Source organism: Emys orbicularis, chromosome 16 (assembly GCF_028017835.1).
Source record: "Emys orbicularis isolate rEmyOrb1 chromosome 16, rEmyOrb1.hap1, whole genome shotgun sequence".
Taxonomy (NCBI): domain Eukaryota; kingdom Metazoa; phylum Chordata; order Testudines; family Emydidae; genus Emys; species Emys orbicularis.
In genome coordinates this window covers 28,423,693-28,446,799 of record NC_088698.1, presented here as the reverse complement: position 1 = coordinate 28,446,799, position 23,107 = coordinate 28,423,693, and the positions used below count along the sequence as shown (strand labels likewise).

At 42.9% G+C, this 23,107-nt stretch overlaps 1 protein-coding gene and 1 pseudogene across 1 annotated transcript; both read right to left on the bottom strand.

The window, feature by feature from the left end:
• Nucleotides 1-1,338: 1,338 nt before the first annotated feature.
• On the bottom strand, nt 1,339-21,630 carry TRAFD1 (TRAF-type zinc finger domain containing 1). The gene is made up of 12 exons (XM_065417636.1): nt 21,560-21,630; nt 20,349-20,411; nt 17,768-17,903; nt 17,642-17,695; nt 16,093-16,507; nt 11,207-11,473; nt 10,198-10,271; nt 9,339-9,566; nt 6,178-6,307; nt 4,725-5,037; nt 2,758-2,830; nt 1,339-2,347 (listed from the first exon to the last, which is right to left on the bottom strand). The coding sequence occupies exons 2-12, from the start codon at nt 20,396-20,398 to the stop codon at nt 2,303-2,305; spliced, it is 1,785 nt and encodes a 594-aa protein (XP_065273708.1). The 5' UTR covers nt 20,399-20,411; nt 21,560-21,630; the 3' UTR covers nt 1,339-2,302.
• Nucleotides 13,342-14,637, bottom strand: LOC135890521 (N-acyl-phosphatidylethanolamine-hydrolyzing phospholipase D-like; annotated as a pseudogene).
• Nucleotides 21,631-23,107: the final 1,477 nt, after the last annotated feature.

The following is a 23,107-nucleotide window of genomic DNA, read 5'->3' as shown; positions in this document are numbered from 1 at the left end:
CCCTGCAGGACTCCACTCATTATACCCTTCCAGCATGACTGAATCACTAGTAACTACTCTCTGGGAAACTTTATCTATGCATCCCATCTTGAGGATCTGATGAGAAACAGTCAAATGAAAAAAAGTCCCATTCAATTACATCATGTAATGGCAGATAGCTAAAAAGTGACAGGCTTTTAAAGTGCTTATATACCAGTGCTAGCAGTCTAAATAATAAGATTGGTAAACTAGAGTGCCTCGTATTAAATTAGGATAGTGATAGAATAGGCATCACAAATTTGGTAGAATGAGGATAATCAATGGGACACCATAATACTAGGGTACAAAATATATCTGAAGGATAGAACAGGTTGTGCTGGTGGGGGAGTGGCACTATGTGTAAAAAAAAAAAAAAAAAAAAAAAAAAAAAAGCATAGAATCAAATGAAGTAAAAATGTTAAATTAACCAAACTGTAGCATAGAATCTCTATGGATAGTAATTCCATGCTCCAATAGGAATATAGCAGTAGGAATAGAGTACAGACCAGGATGGTGATAGTGACTGAAATGCTCAGGGAGATTAGAGAGGCTATTAAAATAAAAAACTGAATAATAATGGGGGATTTCAACTATCCCCCATATTGGCTGGGTACATATCACGTCAGGAAGGGATGCAGAGATAAAGTTTCTTAACACCTTAAATGACTGCTTCTTGGAGCAGCTGGTCCTGGAAGCCACCAGAGGAGAGGCAATTCTTGATTTAGTTCTAAGTGGAGCACAGGATCTGGTCCAAGAGGTGAATATAGCTGCACCGCTTGGTAATAGTGACCATAATATAATTAAACATCCCTGTGGCAGGGGAAACACCACAAAAATGAGGAGGTTAGTGAAACAGAAATTAAAAGGCACAGCACCAAAAGTAAAATCCCTGCAAGCTGCTGGAAACTTTTAAAGACACCATAATAGAGGCTCAACTTAGATGTATCCCCCACATTAAAACACATAGTAAGAGAACCAAAAAAGAGCCACTGTGGCTAACCAGAGCCCAACTGTCTACACTGCAATTAAAGACAGCCCCCTTCACCCAGGCAGCTGGCATGGGCCAGTTGCAGTGTAGATGTGCCCTCAGAGCATGCCACAATCACAGTTATGGCTAAACTGAAGAATAAGCTGGAAATTTTGAAACCAAAGATGGCTGATGAAAAAAAAATGTGTAACGTTTCTCCCCAGAAGAGTAGTTTACCAACACATTCTGCTCAACATAATTTTCAGTCAGTCACTTTCTAGTGTCTGCCTAGACTTTGTTCAGTTTACAGAACAAAAGACAGATCGGTAAATACAAATTTTATTACAAGTAATTTAAAAAGTAAGGGCTCCAGTACAGCAAAAGAGCAGTTTTGAGAGAATGGAAGCCAGTGGGACTGAAGCTCCCACACTGTGGATCACAATCCCATCTGTAGATGCCTTTAGGAATACTGGGCACTTCTGGTATTTAATAGACTTAGGAAGACAGAACCACCATAAGTTACAATATGTATGACTTTCCCCACCTGATTCCCAGGCCAGGTCTGAAGAGATAGAAGGCTTAGGGAAAGTCTTGACTGTAGAAATAGATAGTTAATGCAGAATTACTGCCAACAGCAGCAAGCTAAATGGCTGAAGGGGGAATAGGTTTAAAGCCAAGCCACTAAACTCATCCCCTGATCCCAAACCTCAGTGAAGTTAATCATTAAGATCAACTGCTCATTACAGAGACTTATGTTCTGCAACCGACCTCTGAGGAGTCAGACTCTGAACAAGTCAGACAAGTATTGAACTCTACTGTAACTTACTATGGCAGGTTCTTCATCCAGAGTAGTTCTGGCTGATTGTTTTGGGTTTGATTAACAGGGTTGCTGTTCAGACATCTATTCATTTACTTCAATGATGAAGCAATGGATTACTTCTGCTGCACACTGCTGAGCCAAGGCCTAGCACATTAAAAGGAAACCCCTCTCCAAACACAAACAAGCAGATGAGATAAAAACAGATTGGTCCTCTGAGTACTGACTGATTTAGGATACTGCCAGTTTAGACCACCCAAATAGCAGCAATATAAAATTTACACTTTGACATTTCTGTACAGCGGCTATAGTATGCGTTACTTCCACAAACTTTTAAAAACAAACAATTATAGAAAAATCACTGCCTAAAAAATTTAAAGTTAATAGAAAGTCCCCATTGATGGTGGCAATATAGCAAGTACTTGCACTGGGATAAAGAAGTACTATAGTGCATAGTAAGAGAGCTTCAAGTGCTAAATATGCGCTTCATAAAGGATCCATTATTCTTCCTCAAGATGGCCAGACTCTGGTTTCTGGGATTTTGCCTGTGTAAGGAGGAAACAGTAAGTGAAACATACATGTCATTTTACACAGACAAGTTGAATCACAACATGCTCTCTTAGACTTGATCAAGGCGCAAAGGACACCGCCCCAAGTCCTATAAGGAAGTAGAATAGTTCAGACTCCTGCAAACACCAAGCAATAGTATATTAGCAGAAAGGGCAGTTCTTCGCTACTCCAGAGGAGACTGAGGACAACAGACAGTCAGCGTGAGCTCTCTCTAGTAGCAGTGAGCGAGTCATTAGCAACTACCTGTGAGTTCCACAGAGAGGCAAGCTCATGCTTGATGTGGGCTGCTCAAAAGACAGTAGTAAAAATAAACTAAACCTTTTAGTCGGCCATTGAAACGCAGAAAAGAGGCCATCCAGCACCCAGGAAGAGCTCTGAAACTTACCTTTGTGCTCCTGTTTCTGAAATTGACAGGAACATTTGCAGTCCTAGGACTCCTGCCTGCTTCGTTTCTCACACTGCAGAGGAGAGAAGTGGACACCATTAGACAAAGCAGCTCTACAAATTCAATCCTCTTACAGGAACTGGTTTAAGAAAAGAGCACAGTCCTCCTGATAAATGAGCAAGAGTTCCATCATAAACCCCCAAAACTCTCACCCTCGGCCTGTATCCCAAACTGCTGAATCTTGGGATCAGAGAACAAGATGTCTCACTAGTTCACCTTGGGTACTTTGATACTAAATGTTGGGCAGAATTCACAGAGCTTTTGGCCATGCATACTGGAGGCTGGACCCAATAGCAAGGGAAGTAGGTGTTAAAGACAGAACTATTTCTAACCAGTGGCATCCCAATAGCAAGAATGCTACTGAAATATTGGGGGGGGAGGGGGAGAAAAAGACACAAGATTAGACTCCTTTCCATGAAAAAGGAGAGTGCATATAAAAGATGTACCCAAATACACAGGGTACTACCAAATTCAGTCCATTTCACGGTCAACAGATTTTAAAAACTTGTACATTTCATGATTTCAGCTATTTAAATCTGAAGTGTCATGGTGTTGTAACTGAAGGGGTCCTGACCCAAAAAAGGAGTTATGGGGGAGGGGGGCAAGATTGGGGAGGGGGGCGGGGGGGAGGGTTGTGGTTCTGCTACCCTTACTTGTGTTGCTGCTGGAGGGGCACTGCCTTCAGAGCTGCACGCCCAGCCAACGGCTGCTGCTCTCCAGCTGCCAAGCTCTGAAGGCAGCAATACCACGACCTCCCTAAAATAAAAACTTGTAAACACACCCTGCATCTTCCTTTGAGTCAGGACCCCCAATCTGAGAAACGCTGGTCTCTCCCGTGAAATCTGTATACTTAAGGCTACGTTTTAGTCAAGTATTTTTATTTAGCAAAAAAGTCATGGACAGGTCACAGGCAGTAAACAAAAATTCATGGCCCAGGATCTGTCCAGGACTTGTACTATATACCCCTGACTAAATATTTTTGGGGGGAGGGAGGCGGGGGGGTTGGGAGAGAGGAGGGGCACAGCCCAGGGGTGCCGCGGATGCTCGCAGGGGACACCACAGGTGCTTGGGGGCTGGCAGTCTCCCTAGGCAGCTCCCCGGAAGTGGCGACATGTCCCTCCCTCAGCTCCTAGCTCTGCAGGGCAGTACCTGCAGGCGGAGACAGTGCGTGGAGCTAGGAACTGAGGGAGGGACATGTGGCCACTTCCAGGGAGCCTCCCAAGGTAAGCGCTGCCGAGCCCTCACCACCTGCCATGTCCCAACCCCTGGCCCCCTCCCACACCCAAACTCCTCCTGCTGGGGAGGGGACGGGGCGGTGGCCTGAGACTGCTCCAGCAGCGGCCGGTGCGGCTGGCCAAGGTGCTGCCTGAGCTCCTCAGGCGGCTCACAGGCCAGCTGCACTGGACATAGCCGAAGTCACGGAATCCGTGATCTCCATGACAAACTCGCAGCCTTAACATAAAATATGCAAATGACCAGATTTCACGGGGGAAGACAAGATTTCATGGTCTGTGATGCATTTTTCATGGCCATGAATTTGGTAGAGCCCTAGAAATAGGTGCCATAAAACACAGTTTCCAAGAAAACCTGTTTTCCTCTTAAACTTATTACTACAAATCCAAAAAGACACCAGCTAGTCAAACTGAGTGCTGCCTACCCCAGTCATAGGCAAAATGTACAAGGATCTGTGGTGGGGTGATGAGAGGACCAGTGGACGCAGAATTCTCCCCCTTCTGTCAAGTTTTGATGTCTGCACTAGCAGAAACAAGCCCTGAAGCACTGCCTCACCCTCACCATAGCAGAACTAGATCGGAATGGACTAGTTGTCCATTCATAAGGATGCATCCCCAGGAATCACTTAGAGCTAAAAATTCTCTGTCCACCACCACACTGAGCAGAGAAGCTACCTTGGTCGTGTTGGAGATGCCCTTGGGAAACTGGGCACATAGCTTTCAGGGTGGATGTTTTGCGTGGATCGCACAACTGGCCTGGGGCCTGTTCCAGATTCAGCTGTGCCTCTGCTGCTCAGTCTTCGGTCATTACCATCCAAGTTGCTGGACTTCCCTTTGTGAGTCAGAGCATCATTAGCTCTTACAGCACTAAAAGAGGTCAATGGTACGCTTCTGGCAACTGCCAAGTTGCTTAGTGATCGGCTCTCTCGTACAGCATGGGCAAGGCTCTGCTGCCTGAAGTCTTCTAGATACCGAGGTGAAATTTCCCCTAAACGAAAGTCGGATAAAATAAAACATACTAGGAACAGCAATGAAATAACTGACCAAAGCAAGGAACAAGGATCAGAACAAGAGGCAAAAAACAAAACACCTTGATAAAAGCTTCTGGATTTCAAAGCAATAACCTAGATTTTTAATGCAATACCATATAGTCTGTGAAAACAGAACTGCACCATAGAAATATCGTCTTCACTGACTACTACAATTCCCCCAAAATTCTAAGCAGCTTTGGAGAACTTCCTTTAGTAGTACCTTTTTAAAAGGGTACACAGAGTATGGTACCGTGATGGCGTTTAGGTCAGTGCTATAATACTTTTTTAAAAAGCAGAGTTTTGTCTACAGTGAAGGACGTCAGGACAAAATTTACACATTTTACCAGCTTCACATGGAGGCTGAACTTCTTTAGAACAAACTTATGGGCATCTGTTCATTAAGGGAAGCTAGTATAAAAAATTGCTTTGCTTGCATTTTAAAACTGGCTTATGGGCAAAGTCACTACCTGCCATAACAGTTAAATTTACATACTAACTTCAACCAACATACTGGATGACCCCATACACAAGTTAAGTAAACTAATCCATTTCCTTTTGGCAATTTAAGGTAATACATATGTTCTGGAGTTTCTATTCTGTGATTTGTTGGGTTTTTTTAATTTAGTAAACATTCAGGATCAGCTTCTACCCTCTGATACCCATGTACGATTTCTATTGTCACTTAAACCTCTCTACATGCAACTAACTACATAATTTGACCCTAAGGGTGCAATAAAAACTGATGATGAGGCAAGAAATTCAAAGTTCACCCCATCATTAGTTATGGATGGAGTTAGCAACATACGCAGACTATAATCAGACTTGTCAGTTTCCACTTGCTGCACAGGGCTGAGTAATTTCAAGTTTCTCTTTGGTTGTTTGAGTGGGGCTCCAGGCTTATGATTTAGTAGCATTAATGCATGTTGCAAGTTATGCCATGTGAAACAGAACAATGGTATAAGGGTGGAGTTAGGAAGTTCTAGTCTTTATCTAGATTAAACGTGTGTTGTTCTTGTTCTGTTTTGCAGTTGGAGAAAATGATCTTAAAAGCATGAATAGAAAGCAGCACAGGCTGGAAATCTGCACTTTGCCAATACCTTGATGCCGGATGCGTCTTCTAGATTCTGGCGATTCTGATCTCTCCAAGTTGTCTTTGGGAGGCAACAGTTGTGAGGATGGCAATCCCACCCCTGGGCTGGCAGTGGCTGGGCGTAAATCACACTGGTCCTAGTGCAAGAGAGATTTTGATAATTTCTGGACACTTAGAGAACACTTAATTCCTGTGAAAGCTTTGAAGGATACATCTTCCCTCAAATGCCACGGGGAAGTAAGGATTTGTTTTGAGAAAAGAATGAGAGACTGGCTTGATAACAGCATGCTCACATCCTCACTTCTAGGTCACCTGTTGAAGTACAGCCCAGAAATAGTAACTAGTTGACATGTGGTCTATGCAAGATGGAGTTGATGACCTCAGTCTACTCCCTATAGTAGAAGTCACCACACCATAATTGGTGTCATGCTTTATGTCCAGTCAATGCTTAGCCTGTCATCCTTAGAGATGATCCCTCCAAGCCAAGCTGAAGCACGTGAGCAGGCAATCTGCATTGCTGCTATAGTGACAATGCAACCTTGCACCCTATCAGCAGGAAAGTCAGAAGGAATAGTGTCACCCTGCTATCAATGTAGCTTAAAAAGCCAAGTGAGAAGTATCTTCAAGTGCTATTCCCACCCCAGAGCATTCATGCCAGTTTCCCCAAGTTTTACAATTTATTTTTTTTAAATAAATATAGTTTCTCTCCCTCTGTTGCTGTGTGAAAGAGCGTCACTAAAGAGGGGAAACTGACTGCACTAGGTGCTGTCAAATGCACAAACTGGAAACAGAACATATTTGCCATCTTTCAGTTACACATATTAGGGATTACCTATAGCACGAGAGGGTTAAAAACCAGCGTGAGGGTTGTAAATAGAAGGGTGTCCCTTTTACGTCGGATAACCACCGGCCAAGAGGACCGTAAGAAAGTTGTACGTGACAGCAGCTCAGTCCTAGTCACTCAGGACACTCGGAAGGAGCCCCAAACTGCAGACTCTGATCAGATGTACAAAGGCACTTTATCCAAATGTCCTACTTTCAAAAGGCAGAAATCAACCTGATGTGGAAAGCCTCAGCCCTCAGCTATGATCCAAGATGCACTGAAACTCCCCTACTATGGAGCACATGCTATAAAGCAAAGAGGTAAGCTATGCAAGTTTATCAAATTAAACTTTGAAAGATTACTACCAAGGTCAAGGGGGTAAAATTACAACTTCTGTGTTCCTAGAAAAATAAATGCATAACTAATCTACACAGGGATGAGACCATTTTAACTGCTCCCCACACCATTGTTTTGCATGGCACAGTTTTCATCATACTTGAAGACACTACAAAACCATCCAATTTGGATGTTGGTTCATGCATTTTCCAGTTCACTTCAATTCCTTTCAATATCCTCCCTTCTCTATCACCTGAGACATCTCCATTACCTTCTGTCTCCCGGGCTTCTAATCTAGATGTGGGAATGAGAAGGTAGAAGATACAAAGACTGCAGGTTTGGTCTCATCTTCTCTTACTTTCCCTTCGTTCCTTCTCAGTTTCACACCTTGCAGGTTAGTTTACCCCTTCTGGCGGGGTCCATTCCACCTGCATGGTAACTGGCCACTCAGCCCAGTCTTACGTCTACCAGGGCCCTCATGCCTGCCTGCCCTTAACTCCTACTCCATGCTTGATCTGGTCTGGGTTAAGCCAAGCACTTCACAGTGGAGACTATGACTTATTCCATGAAGATGACGTTTTGTATATTTGTAGCACTATTTAAATATAGTGCATAGGAATACAAATCATCCCTTCATACTGATGGCAGTGGCCTTTCTTCAGGAGATTGCCGGAGTGAATTAGTGGGCGTAGTGCCTCTCTCTCTCTCTCTCTCTCTCTCACACACACACACACGATGGTACTGGTTTCCCCTCCTGATTTAAACAAGCAGAAGCCATGCTGCAACAGTGCTGGCAGACTCTTGAGCTAAGTAGCAGAACAATTCTCATATAAACTCTGCGATACATTTACGGGACAGGGTTTCACTTGACACCCCCCCCCCCCAAAAAAAAAAAAAAGCAGAGGAAGGTTTAAATAAGTTTGCAAAATAGATCTTTTGTCACACCTCACAGTCTACAGCTCATTAGATCTGAACATGCTGGGATAGGAAAGTTTGCAAGTGTCTGATTATGGCAAAATGTCATCTGTTTGGCAGCTTTTCACTGAACAGTAGTTAAACCCAAATACATCATGAAGCCAGAACACATCAGCCAATAGTATCTGAATTTAGGTCAGACTCTAGTCTCAGATGACCTGTGTGCATGTCATCTTCCCTTTCAAGAAGTTCTGCATCAGAGAATTGAATCTGTTCATTCTTGTGCATTAATTCAACAGGTGCATGAGCAAGAGGCCAAGATAATGAAAGTGTAAGGCAATTAAAATAGGATTTCAGGTTTGGATAGGGAAATAAAATAGGTCTCTTATGAATACTTCAGAAGAACCCAATGGGAGAAAGATTCAAGAACTTAGACATTATGGTTCTCTCTGCGGAATTATTTGCCCTCACTGTTAAGAGATGGAAGGTGGTCATGCAGAGGAAGGTATTATAGTGAAGGAGTGAGAAGGTGGCAGTCAGGAGCTCCTAAAATGTGAGGATTTATGCTGTATTGCTTGAATGCTGTTTGCTCAGACTCCATTATTTGAAAAATAATATTTCCACAACTCTTCCTTTAACATGAGCCCCAGTATGCACCAACACCTTGGGGTACAAATCATAACCCCTGTGTTGAGAGAGGACAGATTCAAATGACAAGTATGTGAATCCCTGGCATCTGCAATCCCAATTGCAGCCTCTGAGCATTACCATCAGGGCTGGCTCCAGGCAGCAGCTGAGCAAGCAGGTGCTTGGGGCGGCCAAGGGGAAGGGGCGGCACGTCGGGCTCTTCAGCAGCAATTCCGCGGAGGGTCCCTGTCCCTCTCGGAGGGAAGGACCTGCCGCCGAATTGCCGCCAAAGAAGCAAGCAGCGCGGTGGAGCTGCCACCGATCGCAGCTTTCCCCCCCCCCCCCCCGCCGCTTGGGGCAGCAAAAACCCTGGAGCCGGCCCTGATTATCATGATTTCAATATTTACTACTAGGGAGTCAGATTTGCTAGGTCTTGCAGAATTCCATCCTACAAATAGGATTTGTACCTGGTGGTGGAAGAGTATTTCCTCTTCTAACTGAATGCCACAGAATTCACATGGAATGATAATGCTCCCTTCGGTCTGTACCGCTTCTTGCTGCTGTGGATATGTAGATCTGCTGCTGTGCAGTTGGTCTAAGAAATCTTTAACAGGTCTGTTGTATTCTTGTTGTTGACTTGGGGAGGAACCTCTTTTACTGAACGAAGCAAAGGCGCTGGCTGGGTTACAGCCTGTCTGTTACGTGGGCAACGTTGGAAAGAAGGAATTAGTTATACTTACAAAGCCTTCATGTGCTAAGTAATATCTGAACACTGACAGAGGAAAACAGATCCACCCTCTATTTCCAGTACATACTCTTAGTATTATAACCACCCAAAATTATATTCCACTTCAGATATCCAGTTAATGGGACAAGAAGGTTAAAAGTAAGTTGCTATGCATGGTGAATTTCAAAAACTAACATCAGTAATTAACTTATTTATTTTTCAGTGTATGTGGTTTACTATTAGCATTCAATTTGTTTCTAGTGGTAATCCAAGGAACAGCACATTGAATGTTTTGATGGAAGTTTTGCATTAGTTTTTTTAGTTTACTAAGACATTTCTACTGAATATTAGTGTTTGTAAGGTTCTACGCAGATGTAGCATCCTGTAAGCATTGTTGGAGTGAGTTCCCACTAACTATGCTAAACTGCTCCAACAAAATTCAGTTTCTAAATAGAAATTGTACTCAGAAGTGCTAGCATCCATTTCAGTAAGCCTCCTGCGTATACACCTATAAAATGGGGATAATGATGCTTACCTCCTTTGACAAAAAGCACTTTAAGAGTTAAGTATTATTGTTATATAATACAGAAATACCAAACCTGATGGAGAATCAGGTCTTCTTCAGGGTAGAGTGCCTCACAAAATTCACATGGCAACATGATATCATCATCATCTGTGAGGTAAGTAAAAGGATTAAAACCCCCTACCATTAAAAGGGGTAACAATCAGACTAATCAACCTGTCTTCAGAATTTCTAATCCATGAGATCATTCTGTTCTGCACCACAGAGGAGGGATTATAGCAAGTCTTAGGGCAGTAGTCACTCTACTTTCACATTTATGAGTTTTATAAGTACGGGGGGGGAGAGGTCACTTTTTCTAAAAAGTTGAAAAGGATTTTTTTTCCCTCCAAAACCTCAGTTCTTTAAGTCCAATACCAAAAAAAAAAAAAAAAAAAAAAAAAAAAAATCTCGTTATCTGCCTGCCTATGGATGTACACACACAGTACACACAAAATTTCTTTTTAAAATAAAATAATCTGGCACTTGGATAATACAGGAGAGTTCCTCTTTAGCATGTTTAATCTTAAATGTAACATCACCTACTCAGTTGTTACATCTCAGTACAAGCAGGAATAAGGGTTTTTTTCTTTTATTTTGTAAAGACATGGCAGAACTACAGCAAGTTAAATCTGCTAGTATACGGTTTTCAAAACAAGTCACTTTTACCTTCCCATATTAACATGCTGTACTCCTCTTTTGGGATAGACAGATACCAATATCAAATTTCACTAGTTAACAAATCTTAAGAGACTATTGTCTATACATAGAAATGTTGCTATTTTAGCAGGCAGCACAGTCAAAAATTTAGGGAGCTGAAGATACAGTTCCAGAAAAGAAGGAAAAACTCCAAGAATAGGGGAGGCTTTTCTGCACATTCAGAGAATTTCTACATCAGATGCCGGGGATATCTAAAGCAGTTTAGAAAGTCTCAAAGTGCTACTGTTCTGGCACTGAAAGTCAGAATATCTCCAAGGAGCTAGGCATGAGAGTCCCCCTGATCATCAACAACAAAAACATTTTTTAAGGAAAGCTTTTCAAGAACTTACTTTTGAGCTGATCCGAAGTGTTAACAGACGAAAGATGATGGGAGAAAGTATCGGATTTGTTTATTTCGTTAAACTGCTCAGATGGCGTGGACTCTTTGGAGTAGAAGTTCTTCCAGAAGTCACTGTGAATTTCAGCTGCAATACTGTTGTGGGGATTATTCTCACGTTGCAGGCTAAGGGCTAACATATAGTCTAAATTGGAATTCTGTTCTCCATACAGAGAGGACTCCGTGTTTTTATTCCTCTCCAGCCGTTCCAGCTCATCCTCTTAAACAAAGATATCAGAAGCTGTAAGTATCAACTACATAGTTTAACAGTAATTCTGATTTTAAGAACAGACTAAGTAAATAAAACAGAAGTTCACATATGCAAACGAGGGCAGAATTGGGCCCCACACACAGCACTCTTGTTTTACAACAGATAGCCAAAGCCTCAGAAAGACACTTCATGATTTATATTTTGGGATGAATTAAGGGAAGCTAATCCTTGCCCTTTCCTGTATTTTTCCCCCCGTCTAGCCTGAGAGGAGGGGAACTTTGTTTCCTTTACTGGCCATACAATTGGGGGGAGGGATAGCTCAGTGGTTTGAGCATTGGTCTGCTAAACCCAGGGTTGAGAGGGGGCCATTTAGGGAACTGGGGTAAAAAAAAAAAAAAAAAAAAAAAAAAAAGTGTCTGGGGATTGGTCCTGCTTTGAGCAGGGGGTTGGACTAGATGACCTCCTGAGGTCCCTTCCAACCCTAATATTCTAATTCTTAAATTTAAACAATTTACTAAAGGACATCATATTTTTTCCATCCCTTGCAATCTTTAAATCACAATTAAACACCTAAGAAATAAGCTCTAGTTCAACCAGAAGTTGTAAGCTTGATGCAGGAACTACTGGAACAGATTCTGACATGTATCATGCAGGAGGTCACAGTAGTTCAGCATGGTTTCTTCTAGTCATAAAGATCTATGAACCTGTAACAAGTCTTATGTTTTCAGTCCATCACTGAGCAAAGTCCATTCACCTACTGATGCAAGCATCCGACTCAGATACAGATTAGTGGGATTATGGCTGTACAAAGCGAGGCCTCTAAAAACATTTCAGGAAGGAGTATTCAGACTTTAAATGCCTGCAATGAAATTTACATGCACTGATCTCTTCACCCACATGGGGATTTCAGCACACTGAAATCAGTGGGGTTCTAATAGGCTTTATTTTGTACGTTAGTATGGCAATTTGATACAGTACGTTTTAGCATGCAAGCTGTGAAAACTTTTCTGCACCCCTGTGGCTTGAGACAATTCCTTCAGTGACTCACTTTAAAAAAAAAAAAAAAAAAAAACAAGTTTTTTTAATATACAAGATATGGCTGATCACAACTTTAGAGACCTATATTTATGCATTGAAGATGCAATCTTAAATTGTACATCTCTTTTAAAAGGCACATTTGTTTATACCATTTTTAAACTCAGGTTTCTTAGTATCTCATTAAAATGAAGATACAGGTGTTCAGTAAGATTAGGACTTTAAACATGCTTTAGCAACGTATCGGTGTTGGAAGATTCTACCCCACTAAACCATGTATTTACAAGGTATAGGACACTTCCAGGTGATGAATAAAAAAAAAAAAAAAAAAAAAAAAAAAAAAAAAAAAGGGAGATGATATTCTGAAGACCATTAAACACAAATCAGTCATTAACTCCCAGGAAATGCACATGCCAAGGCTGTTAGACAAGCTGAATAGGAGATCAAAATAAAAAAGGCGTATTTGATCTTTTTATGGGTGATGTACATAGCAGTTGAAATTACAAGACCTTCCTTGTACATTAGCCAGTGTTTAAATCAACTCAATATTCCATTCAGACAAATAGCAAGTTTATGATTAAGCAGATATGCAAGCTTTTAACCTATGAAATTAAACCTGGAGTCTTAAAAAAAAAAAAAAGCCAGTCCATTTAAAAAAAATAAATTCATAACCCTATAGTGAAATTAGACAATCTTTTAATGATTTTCTAATTCAAACCAAAACTCAGAAGGAGTTGCCTTTTTTATTATTATTATTATTTATTGCTGTTCAAATCCATCATTGCTGGTCTTCAAGTCTCGAGACTCTGCATGGTTCAAAACAAAAATCTTCAGTTTTCAAGCTATATCTTCCAAAGGGCTTTATTCAGTTTAACTAGAGGATCAGAGTAATAGTCATTTGCTAAAGCAACAGTTCCCCAATGAATCCCTACACTACACAATTCTTTCTTTGAACAGGAATATGAATTCTTACTACTTCTTTGGGATTCACACATTGGTATTTCATAAACCACCTTAGCTCATGAGCTTCAATGAGAATAACTGCAAGAGAAGGTCCAAATCTTTCCCCTATCTGTCCAAAAGCAACACAGTAACCAGTATCTCCTTCAAAGAAAAACCTATTCCAGGGCCCCAAGACAGACCAGCTGCCCCATTATCTGTTGACATCCTCTTCCACCAGCGTTAAGAAAGGGTAAAAACAAGAAGTAACTGCATCATGACCAGGGACACAGGTCTCTTCCCACTAGTCCAGCTCAATCACTCACAGCCACATTTCTGCATCCAGTTTAGGAGACCCAGAAGAACAAGTCATCTCAGCTCACTGCTAAAAGTACTCATTTGAACTCACTACACTACGGTAGTCCAAATGCTCACAGTGGGTGTGGCTGATCATCATTGCACCTATTTTGGGGAACTAGTGTGCACAGAGGCCTTTGGAAACGTTTTGGACCCATGAACTGTACGGGGGAAGCCCACTGCCTGAAGACAGGGTAAGAAAGAATTACAAGTTCACCCATGTCCCAACCATCTAACCTGCATGCCAGCTTCATTCTTTCCAACTAGCTCAGGGCTTGGAATGAAGTAAGGTTTTAACACTGGAAACTCTTTATCAAGTTCCTGTTCTGAACATGGGATGTAGCTGTTATTTTTTCCCCCCCATGAGGGCCCATTGCAAAATATTGAAAGCACAGATGGGCAACCTCCATGTTGGCCAAAGGTTGACAAGTGTTCCATCTTTACCTCTCCTTGATTTAGTTACCTCTTCTGTAATCCAGTCTGAAGCTTTTCCTGAGTGTCCTGGAAAAGTTGCTCTCTGGAAACTGGACTGGAATTTTGGCATTCCCTTACTGCTTAAGAACGTAAGAATGACTATACTGGGTCAGATCAATGGTCCATCTAGCCCAGTAACCAGTCTTCCGACAGTGGCTGGTGCCAGGTGCTTCAGAGGGAACAAACAGAACAGGGCAATTTATCAAGTGATCCATCCCCTGTTGTCCAGGCCCAGCTTCTGGCAGCTTCCTTCAAGTACTGTTACATGCAGTAAAAGGTTGCTCTTCAAGAGTCTCTGTCTGCCTTCTCCATGTTTTTTTGGGTGAAGAGCTTGTGGGAAGTGTCTCATCTGTGTCTTCCTCCTCCATGGGGCTGCTGCTGCTCCTCGTCCCTCTTGGTTGCCCTGCAGCTCCCTAGATATTAAGCAGCAGCTGCCGCCTCCTACCTGACCAACAAAATCATTAAGGGCAGCGAAGAGAGATCCAGGCAGCAGCTCCACAGCACCCTGCAGCTCATCATGGTAGCAGCTGTTCCTGCTCAACAGCTCCCGCACACCCCCTCCCAGACGCCATCTACTCCCCCAGCACTACATCACACTGCAGGACTGGGACCCAGGAAAGACTGAACTCCTCCATGCTGCCGCAGTTAGAAAATTGAACAGGTATTCAATCTGAACTCACCATATGATCCAGAAATTTTCTTTTGCACTGAAATCTACATAAAGGAGGAGGGGAGAATTCAGTTCCTTCCAAAATGTTCAGTATTAAGCAGCCCAATTCTAGAGGTTCTCTTTCCAATTTGGAAACTAAGTCATTTATCTTCTCAGTTTTAATAACTAAATCTGATGAGTTATTTCACAAGCAGGTGAATCTTAAAGCAAAGGCCATCCATTCAGTCTTCAGCAATGCTACATACTTTGAATACCTCTGAACATAAAGCAGAGCATGTGTTCATGGAAAGGGTGTCTTTTAGGCATGGTGATTTGGGATATCAGAACTTAAGTGGAAAGAGAAAAGAGGCATTTATAGCACCTATGGCCATACAGGCTGCTGCTGCAAAAATGCTCACCATCAAATATGAAAGACTGCAGAAACATCTTAACTAACCTTTAAGTCAAGCACAGAAGAGTTTGACTGCTAAATAAAATGGACAGAATTTGAATGGATGCAAGCCAAATTCTGTTTCTAGATAAAAGATTCATGCTAGTTATTAATATTAGTAAGCTACTCGTATCCTACCACCAGATATTTCAGAAGTCATCTACTCAATTGTTTTATGTCATTGAAGTTCTATTCTGAAGTAAAAGAAACTAAGCATGCATATGTGAACTCTAGCCACACTTCATTAGAGGTTTTCTAATTATCTGACATTTTCATACAGCAGTGTTTCCCAAACTTGGGACACCACTTGTGTAGGGAAAGCCCCTGGCGGGCCGGGCCGATTTGTTTACCTGCCACGTCTGCAAGTCCGGCCGATCGCGGCTCCCACTGGCCACGGTTCACTGCTCCAGGCCAATGGGAGCTGCTGGAAGCAGCGGTCAGTACGTCCCTTGGTCCGCACCACTTCCAGCAGCTCCTGTTGGCCTGGAGCAGCAAACCGTGGCCAGTACACAAACCGGCCCGGCCCGCCAGGGGCTTTCCCTACACAAGTGGCATCCCAAGTTTGGGAAACACTGCCATACAGTGCACAGGTATAGAGCTTTCACTCCACTTAGAATCATAGACTTTAAGGTCAGAAGGGACCATTATTAGTTACCTAACTTTAAATTAAAGGTAAAAATAAAACTTATGAATGTATAATTATTGCCCTTGTCCACACTTTACCTCGGTTCTGATCTCTCTGCATTGCTGATGCATTTCTTCTGTTAATATTCTTAGAAGCCTGGTCTCCTCCAAAACTGCTATAAAATTGGCCTTCCAGTGGCCCAGACATCCTCTGCAGAGGCCCAGCATAGCCATCTGAACTCAGAAGGTTTCTGATCGTTTGAAAGGTACACAGGTTTGCAGCCTCATCTTTATAGTTATAACGTGACATTGCTTGGCTAACTCTTTTTTCTTCCACCTCCTTCCCACAAACTTCAGGGTGCTCTTTCAGATCTTTCACCATTACATTGCGACCGCACTCACTACATGTTTCAGTCCTAGTTCCACAGTAATCCTCGTGGTCCTGAAGTTTATTGAATGCAAGCTCTATCTCACAATGTTGGCAAACTGCAGGACGCAGAGGGCATGCTGATGCCTAAAATATAAAATTGAATAACTCTTGATATATGCACAGTCTTATAGTTATGCTATGCTTACTTACTGCCCAAAGAAGGTACCCAGTTCACGGTGTTATTACTGAGAGATGCATTCCAAATTGCTTTAGAGATTAATTGTGTCTTCAGCTAGAATCCAACCAGCCCATAAAAGAAGACTTACTACTTAAGTTACTATTTAAGACAGGGAGTACAAACTCCTGAGTAGTTATACACAGTATGTCTCACTGGAAGTTCAGTGTATTTTATACAGGAAAAAGGAAGCATGTATTTACTAGACATCATACTTAAAAATAACACCCCTAAAAAACTAAACTAAACACTCAAAGTAGATTTTTTTGGTTGTGTTTTCTACTTAACTGTCCCGATTGCCACTGTTCATATTGCTTCATTAATAGTTATAGTGCATGAAGTGCTTTGAGTAAGTTACTGCAACAGGAAATCGGAGGATCAAAATTGCATGCTTTAAAATAAGCCACCTGGTCCAACTCCCTTTGCATCCCTCCCCATGCCATAGCTTTGCATTTGATGCTTATGCTGAAGCACAATCCCATTTTTCTGTGACACTTTTGTTCCACTGACAACGTTAACTCCAGTGACAATTTGTAAATAAGAAAATCATAGGAAGTAAGTGTTTATTGTTCCATGATTTTTAAAAACTGTTTAGACAAGACAAATCCTTAGGTCCTGCATAAAGGTCAGGGCGGGGGGGGGAGACACACAAAAACCACACACCACCTGAAATAAAGACGACACTGAGAAGTGAAGGTGCCAAGCTCAATGCAACTATAGCCACAGGCAGAATTTTTAGCCTTAACCACTACTTAGGGACAAACCTAGGCCACCAACCTAAGTTACCAACGTACATAGACTCCCTCCTGTTGAGGAGCTTGGAGCTGCTTATTAGGCATGTGAGTACCACCACTTCAAACTAATACAGCTAGCCTCTTACAAGAGTATCACTGATTAGCATGGATTTAGAAAGCAGATTAAACATGGGCAGAGCAGACCCAAGATCAGTTAGCACGGTAGCTATAATCTGAACAGTAAGGCTCTAGTGTCAGTACTGGAAATACACTAGAGTATTATCAAGAGCAAAAACCAAATATACCAACCTCATGATCCTCTAAGTGGCATTTTTCCATCTTCATATTACACTTACAAGTAACCTAGGAGAAACAGAAACAATTACTAAATGCACTTCATGAAGATCAGCTATTTTAAAGTAGAATTTATTTTACCTGCACATGTTCAGATTCAATGTGGTTTTTTATTTCAGATTTAGGGACAGACTCCTTGCAGAAACGACACACTCCAATATTTCTACTACAGTGGATTTCATGGATGGTGAAATTAGCTAGAGGTATAGCCTTTTTGCTACAAGAAGGATACAAAAAAGTTACTCTTCACAAATTACACTGAAAATAAACAAACAAATTTAGGATTCAAGAGAGCTGCCTGAAAGGAAGAACCAATGGTAAAAGCAAATAAGCCCTTCAGGAATTCATCGTTTCCATGTATTCCGGTTTGTAAAAGAAAAAAGCCTATCTAGGACTACATGCTGTGTACAGTCAGAACACACACACTTACCAAGTTAGACACCCAAAGTCTCCCAATTGATCAAATTAAGTCAAAACTCTGTTCAGCTCCCCCTTTGGGGAAAACAGACAAGCCTTGCAGCATACTCAGGCAGTCACCAGATCCAGGCTGTCAGACCAGGAGTAACAGTTACAGACTCTGCAAAGAGCACTCCGCCATAGTGTAAAAGTCAGGCAATCCTCCACTGGGCAAAGCTAGAGAACAGACTCTTCAGCTACGCTGCAATATTGGTCAATGGTTCAACCAACAAAAGTTGCAATATCCCTGCTGTTCTGAAGTGAGGAATCCCTACCTTACTCTACTTTGGAGAAATCTATTGCTCTATCCTGAGCTATGTGCAGACAGACTTACAGGCGGGAAAAATCCATTCAGCCATTTGAAAAGTGTGTAACAGGGTAGCACTGGCCCTTTAAGAGGGAAGAGTACAATGCACCTGAGACTGGTCAGCTGACCCCAAACTGGGATTAAGAGAAAGAGCCTGGGCCCCAGAGGGGAGGGAGACCAGAAAAACCAGGTAGGAAAGGAACAGAGAAAACAGAGGTGGGGCTCTGATGGGCTGAAGCAGAAAACTCTGCAGGTTCTAGAGAGACGTCAGAAACCAGGAGGCCTGGATTGTGGGAGGAGGAGTCTCTAGAGCAGCAGTTCTCAAACTGTGGGTCAGGACCCCAAAGTGGGTCACCAGAGCTGGCTTAGACTTGCTGGGGCCCAGGTCTGAAGCTTGAGCCCCATCACGTGGGGCTGACGCCCAAGGGCTCGAGCCCTGGGCAGCAGGGCTCAGGTTACAGGCCCCCTGCCTGGAGCTGAAGCCCTTGGGCTTTGCCCCCTTCCCATCCCCTGGGACAATGGGGCTCAGGCTTCAGTCCCCCCCTCCTGGGATTGTGTAGTAATTTTTGTTGTCAGAAGGGGGTCGTGGTGCAATGAAGTTTGAGAACCCTTGCTCTAGAGCAGGGGTTGGCAGCCTTTCAGAAGTGATGTGCCGAGTCTTCGTTTATTCACTCTAATTTAAGGTTTCGCGTGCCAGTCATACATTTTTAGAAGGTCTCTTTCTAGAAGTCTATAATATAGAACTAAACTATTGTTGTATGTAAACTAAATAAAGTTTTTAAAATGCTTAAGAAGCTTCATTTAAAATTAAATTAAAATCCAGAGCCCCCCAGACCGGTGGCCAGGACCCAGGCAGTGTGAGTGCCACTGAAAGTCAGCTCACGTGCTGGCTTTGGCCCGCGTGCCATAGGTTGCCTACCCCTGCGCTAGAACAAGAGGAAGGCAGAGGGCAGCACCCCTGTGGGTGATGTCACAGCCAAGGAGCAGGGAGCTGGGAAAAGCCCAGAAAGGATGGGAGACTTCTATTAAGCCTAGGTGGGCGGATGTCATTTGTGTTGTTGCTTCATTTGGGCCTCTGAAGTTACCACCACTATGTGGTACGAATATTCTGAGCCTAAGAGTGCTGGAGAAGTATTCCTGAGGAGCCCTGAGAGGGGAAAACAGGGTAGAGTGCCTGAAAGGCTAACCCATGCCATAAAAGCAAAGATGGCAAATCAGACCAAGTGGAAGCAAAGTACTTGAACCTCTCCCACTCTCTACCTATATCAACTTGATAGAGGAAGTAGAGGAAAGTTCAAGATGGAGTTTAACTTTTAAGGGAAACCATGTTCACAAGCGCAGAAGTGAACTCATCAGCCCCCAACAAGACAATTATTTTTACCTGCCCTGCCACAAGATAAAAACCTAGCCCCTCCCAAAACAACAGCAATAACCCTTCATTTTCATCCCATCTGTTCCTAAGACCCCAACAGGCTGGGACATCAGCAAAATGATATTCTGTATGTATGACAAACACACAGCTATAAGAAGCCACAAAAATTAAATCCTGTATATTTCAGCTTTCTTGAAACTGATTTTAAAGAAACATTTTTAAAAAATTATCTGAAGGAGAACCAATAGTTTTAGTTGATTTCTGCTTCTTCTAGGGTGGAGCAGGGGTGGAGACCACTACCAGCAGGTTCCATTAGTATTATTCTGCTGTTCTCAAGGTGACACAGCAAGTTCTGAATACCGGTGAAGTGCCTACCAGAATATTTTCTATTCTTTTATATACCACTTGTTGCTTCCATATCTGAAGACATCTGCCAGCAATACAGCATGTTTCTATGAGTTTATGTAGGGACATTGTAATAACATACAATACACTTGTGCCAATAGTGCCAGACATTTGTTTCTTACCAATTGCTACACAGCTGGGTTTCTTGTTCATTAACTGCAGCCATATCCATGTTCTTTTGAAAGCTGGAGCAAGGGACAATTAAACATTTTCAGTTTCATTTCTGTTCATAAGAACAAATACAATTATTCATTCTGCTACTTCCTGTTTCTTCAGATCCTCTGACATTATATCACATATTCCATTATTACAAACTGTTGCTTTCCTCAAGCAGCCAGCAAGACTCCCCCACCATTTAGAAACAATTGTATTATTAAACATGGTTTCAAGCAGCTCTTAAGAGTGTAAGGAACCCTAGCTGGCTAGTGAGGATAATCTCCTGCAGATGTTTTTCCCTGAGATGTGGATAGTGTCTTCTTTTATTTTTATATATATATATTATATATATATATATAAAAAACACAAGTAAAATATTAACTCTGCAAAACTATGAACTGTTTATGGACAGTAAAGCATAATTTAGCCAATAAAATTTATACAAAAAGCCCTAGAATTAAGACACCACTCAACAGATCAACAAAAACATCTTAAGGAAGACAAGCCTTAATAAAGATAGCTGAAAATTTTACTTGGAAAAGCCCTGACTCCTACCCCAGGTGATCATATCTGACACCAAAAACAATATTTAAAACAAAAAACACTAACATAGAATAGGTGACGTTTCTTTCAAAGAACAGATTTTTTTCCAGTGTAGAAAAGCCACTTCTAGCCAAACGCTGCTCAGGACTTCCAGTTACCCTACAGACAGGTGAAAGAGGTAGGAGTTTGGTCTCCATAATCACGGTCTGGCGTTTCTAGTATAAAAACTGGAAGGAATAAAGCAACCCATAGACCTATGCAAGGTAGGGGCAGGGTCTTCTGTGCACGAGCTGCAGGTGTACTCAGCGGCATCTACTGGGCCTTAGAGTCAGCTGGGGGGATACGGGAAGGGGCAGGGGCCCGAGCGGGGAGGGATGCGCGGGGGGCCGAGCGCCCCCAGGGGCCCGAGCGGGGGGGGATGCGGGGGCCCCCAGGAGCCCGAGCGGGGGGGAGGGATGAGGGGGGGCGGGGGTCCGAGCGCCCCCAGGGAGGAATGCGTGGGGCGGGGGCTGAGCGCTCCCGTTCCGCGGGGCCATTGAGGGGGGCCAGGCCCCCCACGGTTAAGGGCGTGCCTAGCAGTTCGCTGCCCCCCGCCCCATTTCATTCTCCCCTGGCGGCCCGTTCCCCGACTCACCGGCTCCTCAGAAACCAAACACCGGGCCCAGCCTAGCGTCCTGCTTCCTACCCGCCGGCGACACCCGCTCCCCGCCTCCCTATTGGCCAACTGAGACTCGGCTAACGAGCTGATTGGCCGTAGCAGCCGTCGTTTACGGCTATGCTAGGCCCCGCCCGCACCATGGCTGGATTGGGTAATAGAGGTCACTAGAGTTAGGCTCCGCCCCCTCATGATTGCCCCTCCCTCCTCTTATCAATAGGTGCCTGGGATTGACCAGGACTCAGGGTGAGCAGTTTAGTGATTAGAGCGGAGCGTAGTGGGTGTTAGGATTCCAGGCAATTAAAGTAAATTAATTTCCTGGACAGGCCTCCAAGCTGTAGGGGAATGAACCTGAGGGAAGCTGTGTATAACTAGACAGACAATATTACACAGGTGCCAGACACTGGCCTCTGAAATGCAGTAAGGAAGGGAGTCTCTATTGGCAACTTTGAAAAACTAAACTCTAAATTGTCTAATCTTTGTTAGAGCCCTTACTTTTTCCTGTTGATGGGGCAGAAAAGGGGATCATCCCTTTTTTACTTTTGGGCAGGGTGGCTCGGTGTTGGGGTTTGTTTGTTTTCTGGCTGTGTGAGTTTGCTTTGTAAATTGTGTTACACTACAGAATTCTAACTTTCTTTGATTGAAGCTGGTTTAAGATTGTGTTCTCATACAACATCCCCTTCAAGTATGTTCTGAGAAGGAGCCCATATATCTACATGTCTAACTCTGCTTGAGATACAGAGAGGGGTTTGAAATATAGCACAGAAATACCCCGGTCTCATTTCAAGTAGTCACAGAGATTGCACTATAGAGGTGAAAACGTTTGTGTTCTTTGAAGCTTTATGTTTATATGGGCAAGAGTTGAATGGACCCAATAGGAAGGCATCTGGGAGAACAGTATGTTATCCTACCAAACTTTCTAGGAAAATCAGGTTTCAGAGTAGCAGCCGTGTTAGTCTGTATCCGCAAGTACTCCTGTTATTTTTTCTAGGAAAATCAGTCACTCCCATTTGCTGCATATACAATACTGTACAGTACGCTAAAATTAGAGCGCCACCTGGTGGCTCTATTTCAGTGACACAGGAGCATGAGCAACTCTCCCATAAATTCTTTTGAGAGCAGGAAACGAGGCATGATGTCATGAGGAAGGGAGTAGCATGGGAGCAACCCAGCACCAGGAAGAGTTAATCTCCTCTAGCAGACTTGAGGCATTTCTAAACGTAGAGTACAGCAACTTGACTTTCAATCAGCTACAACTTATAATTTTGAAAAAATCATTTCAGTGCTGATGAAAGTTGGCAGATTGTCAGCCCTGGAGAATGAAGTCTTCTGCTTCTCCAAAGAACAGGGACAACATAGTCAAGCTTCCCCTGCATCAGTTGCAGCTCCAGTCTGATGAGACTTCATCCCCTAAAATGAGAGGGTAGTTCAGGTTCTGTTACTGCTCTGCAATGAGGATACTAGCTGTAGAAGTGTTTTTGTAATGAGGATATCTGCTTACTGAAAACTGGATTATGATGACTACCA

What these genes read in the sequence shown, in the direction of transcription:
- TRAFD1 (XM_065417636.1), bottom strand. Translation starts at nt 20,398, where the DNA reads ATGGATATGGCTGCAGTTAATGAACAAGAAACCCAGCTGTGTAGCAAT. An exon ending in ACCCAGCTGTGTAGCAATTG is followed by an intron (nt 17,904 to 20,348) that starts GTAAGAAACAAA and finishes TCCTTCTTGTAG; the next exon opens with CAAAAAGGCTATACCTCTAG. An exon ending in AAGACGCATCCGGCATCAAG is followed by an intron (nt 5,038 to 6,177) that starts GTATTGGCAAAG and finishes ACTTTCGTTTAG; the next exon opens with GGGAAATTTCACCTCGGTAT.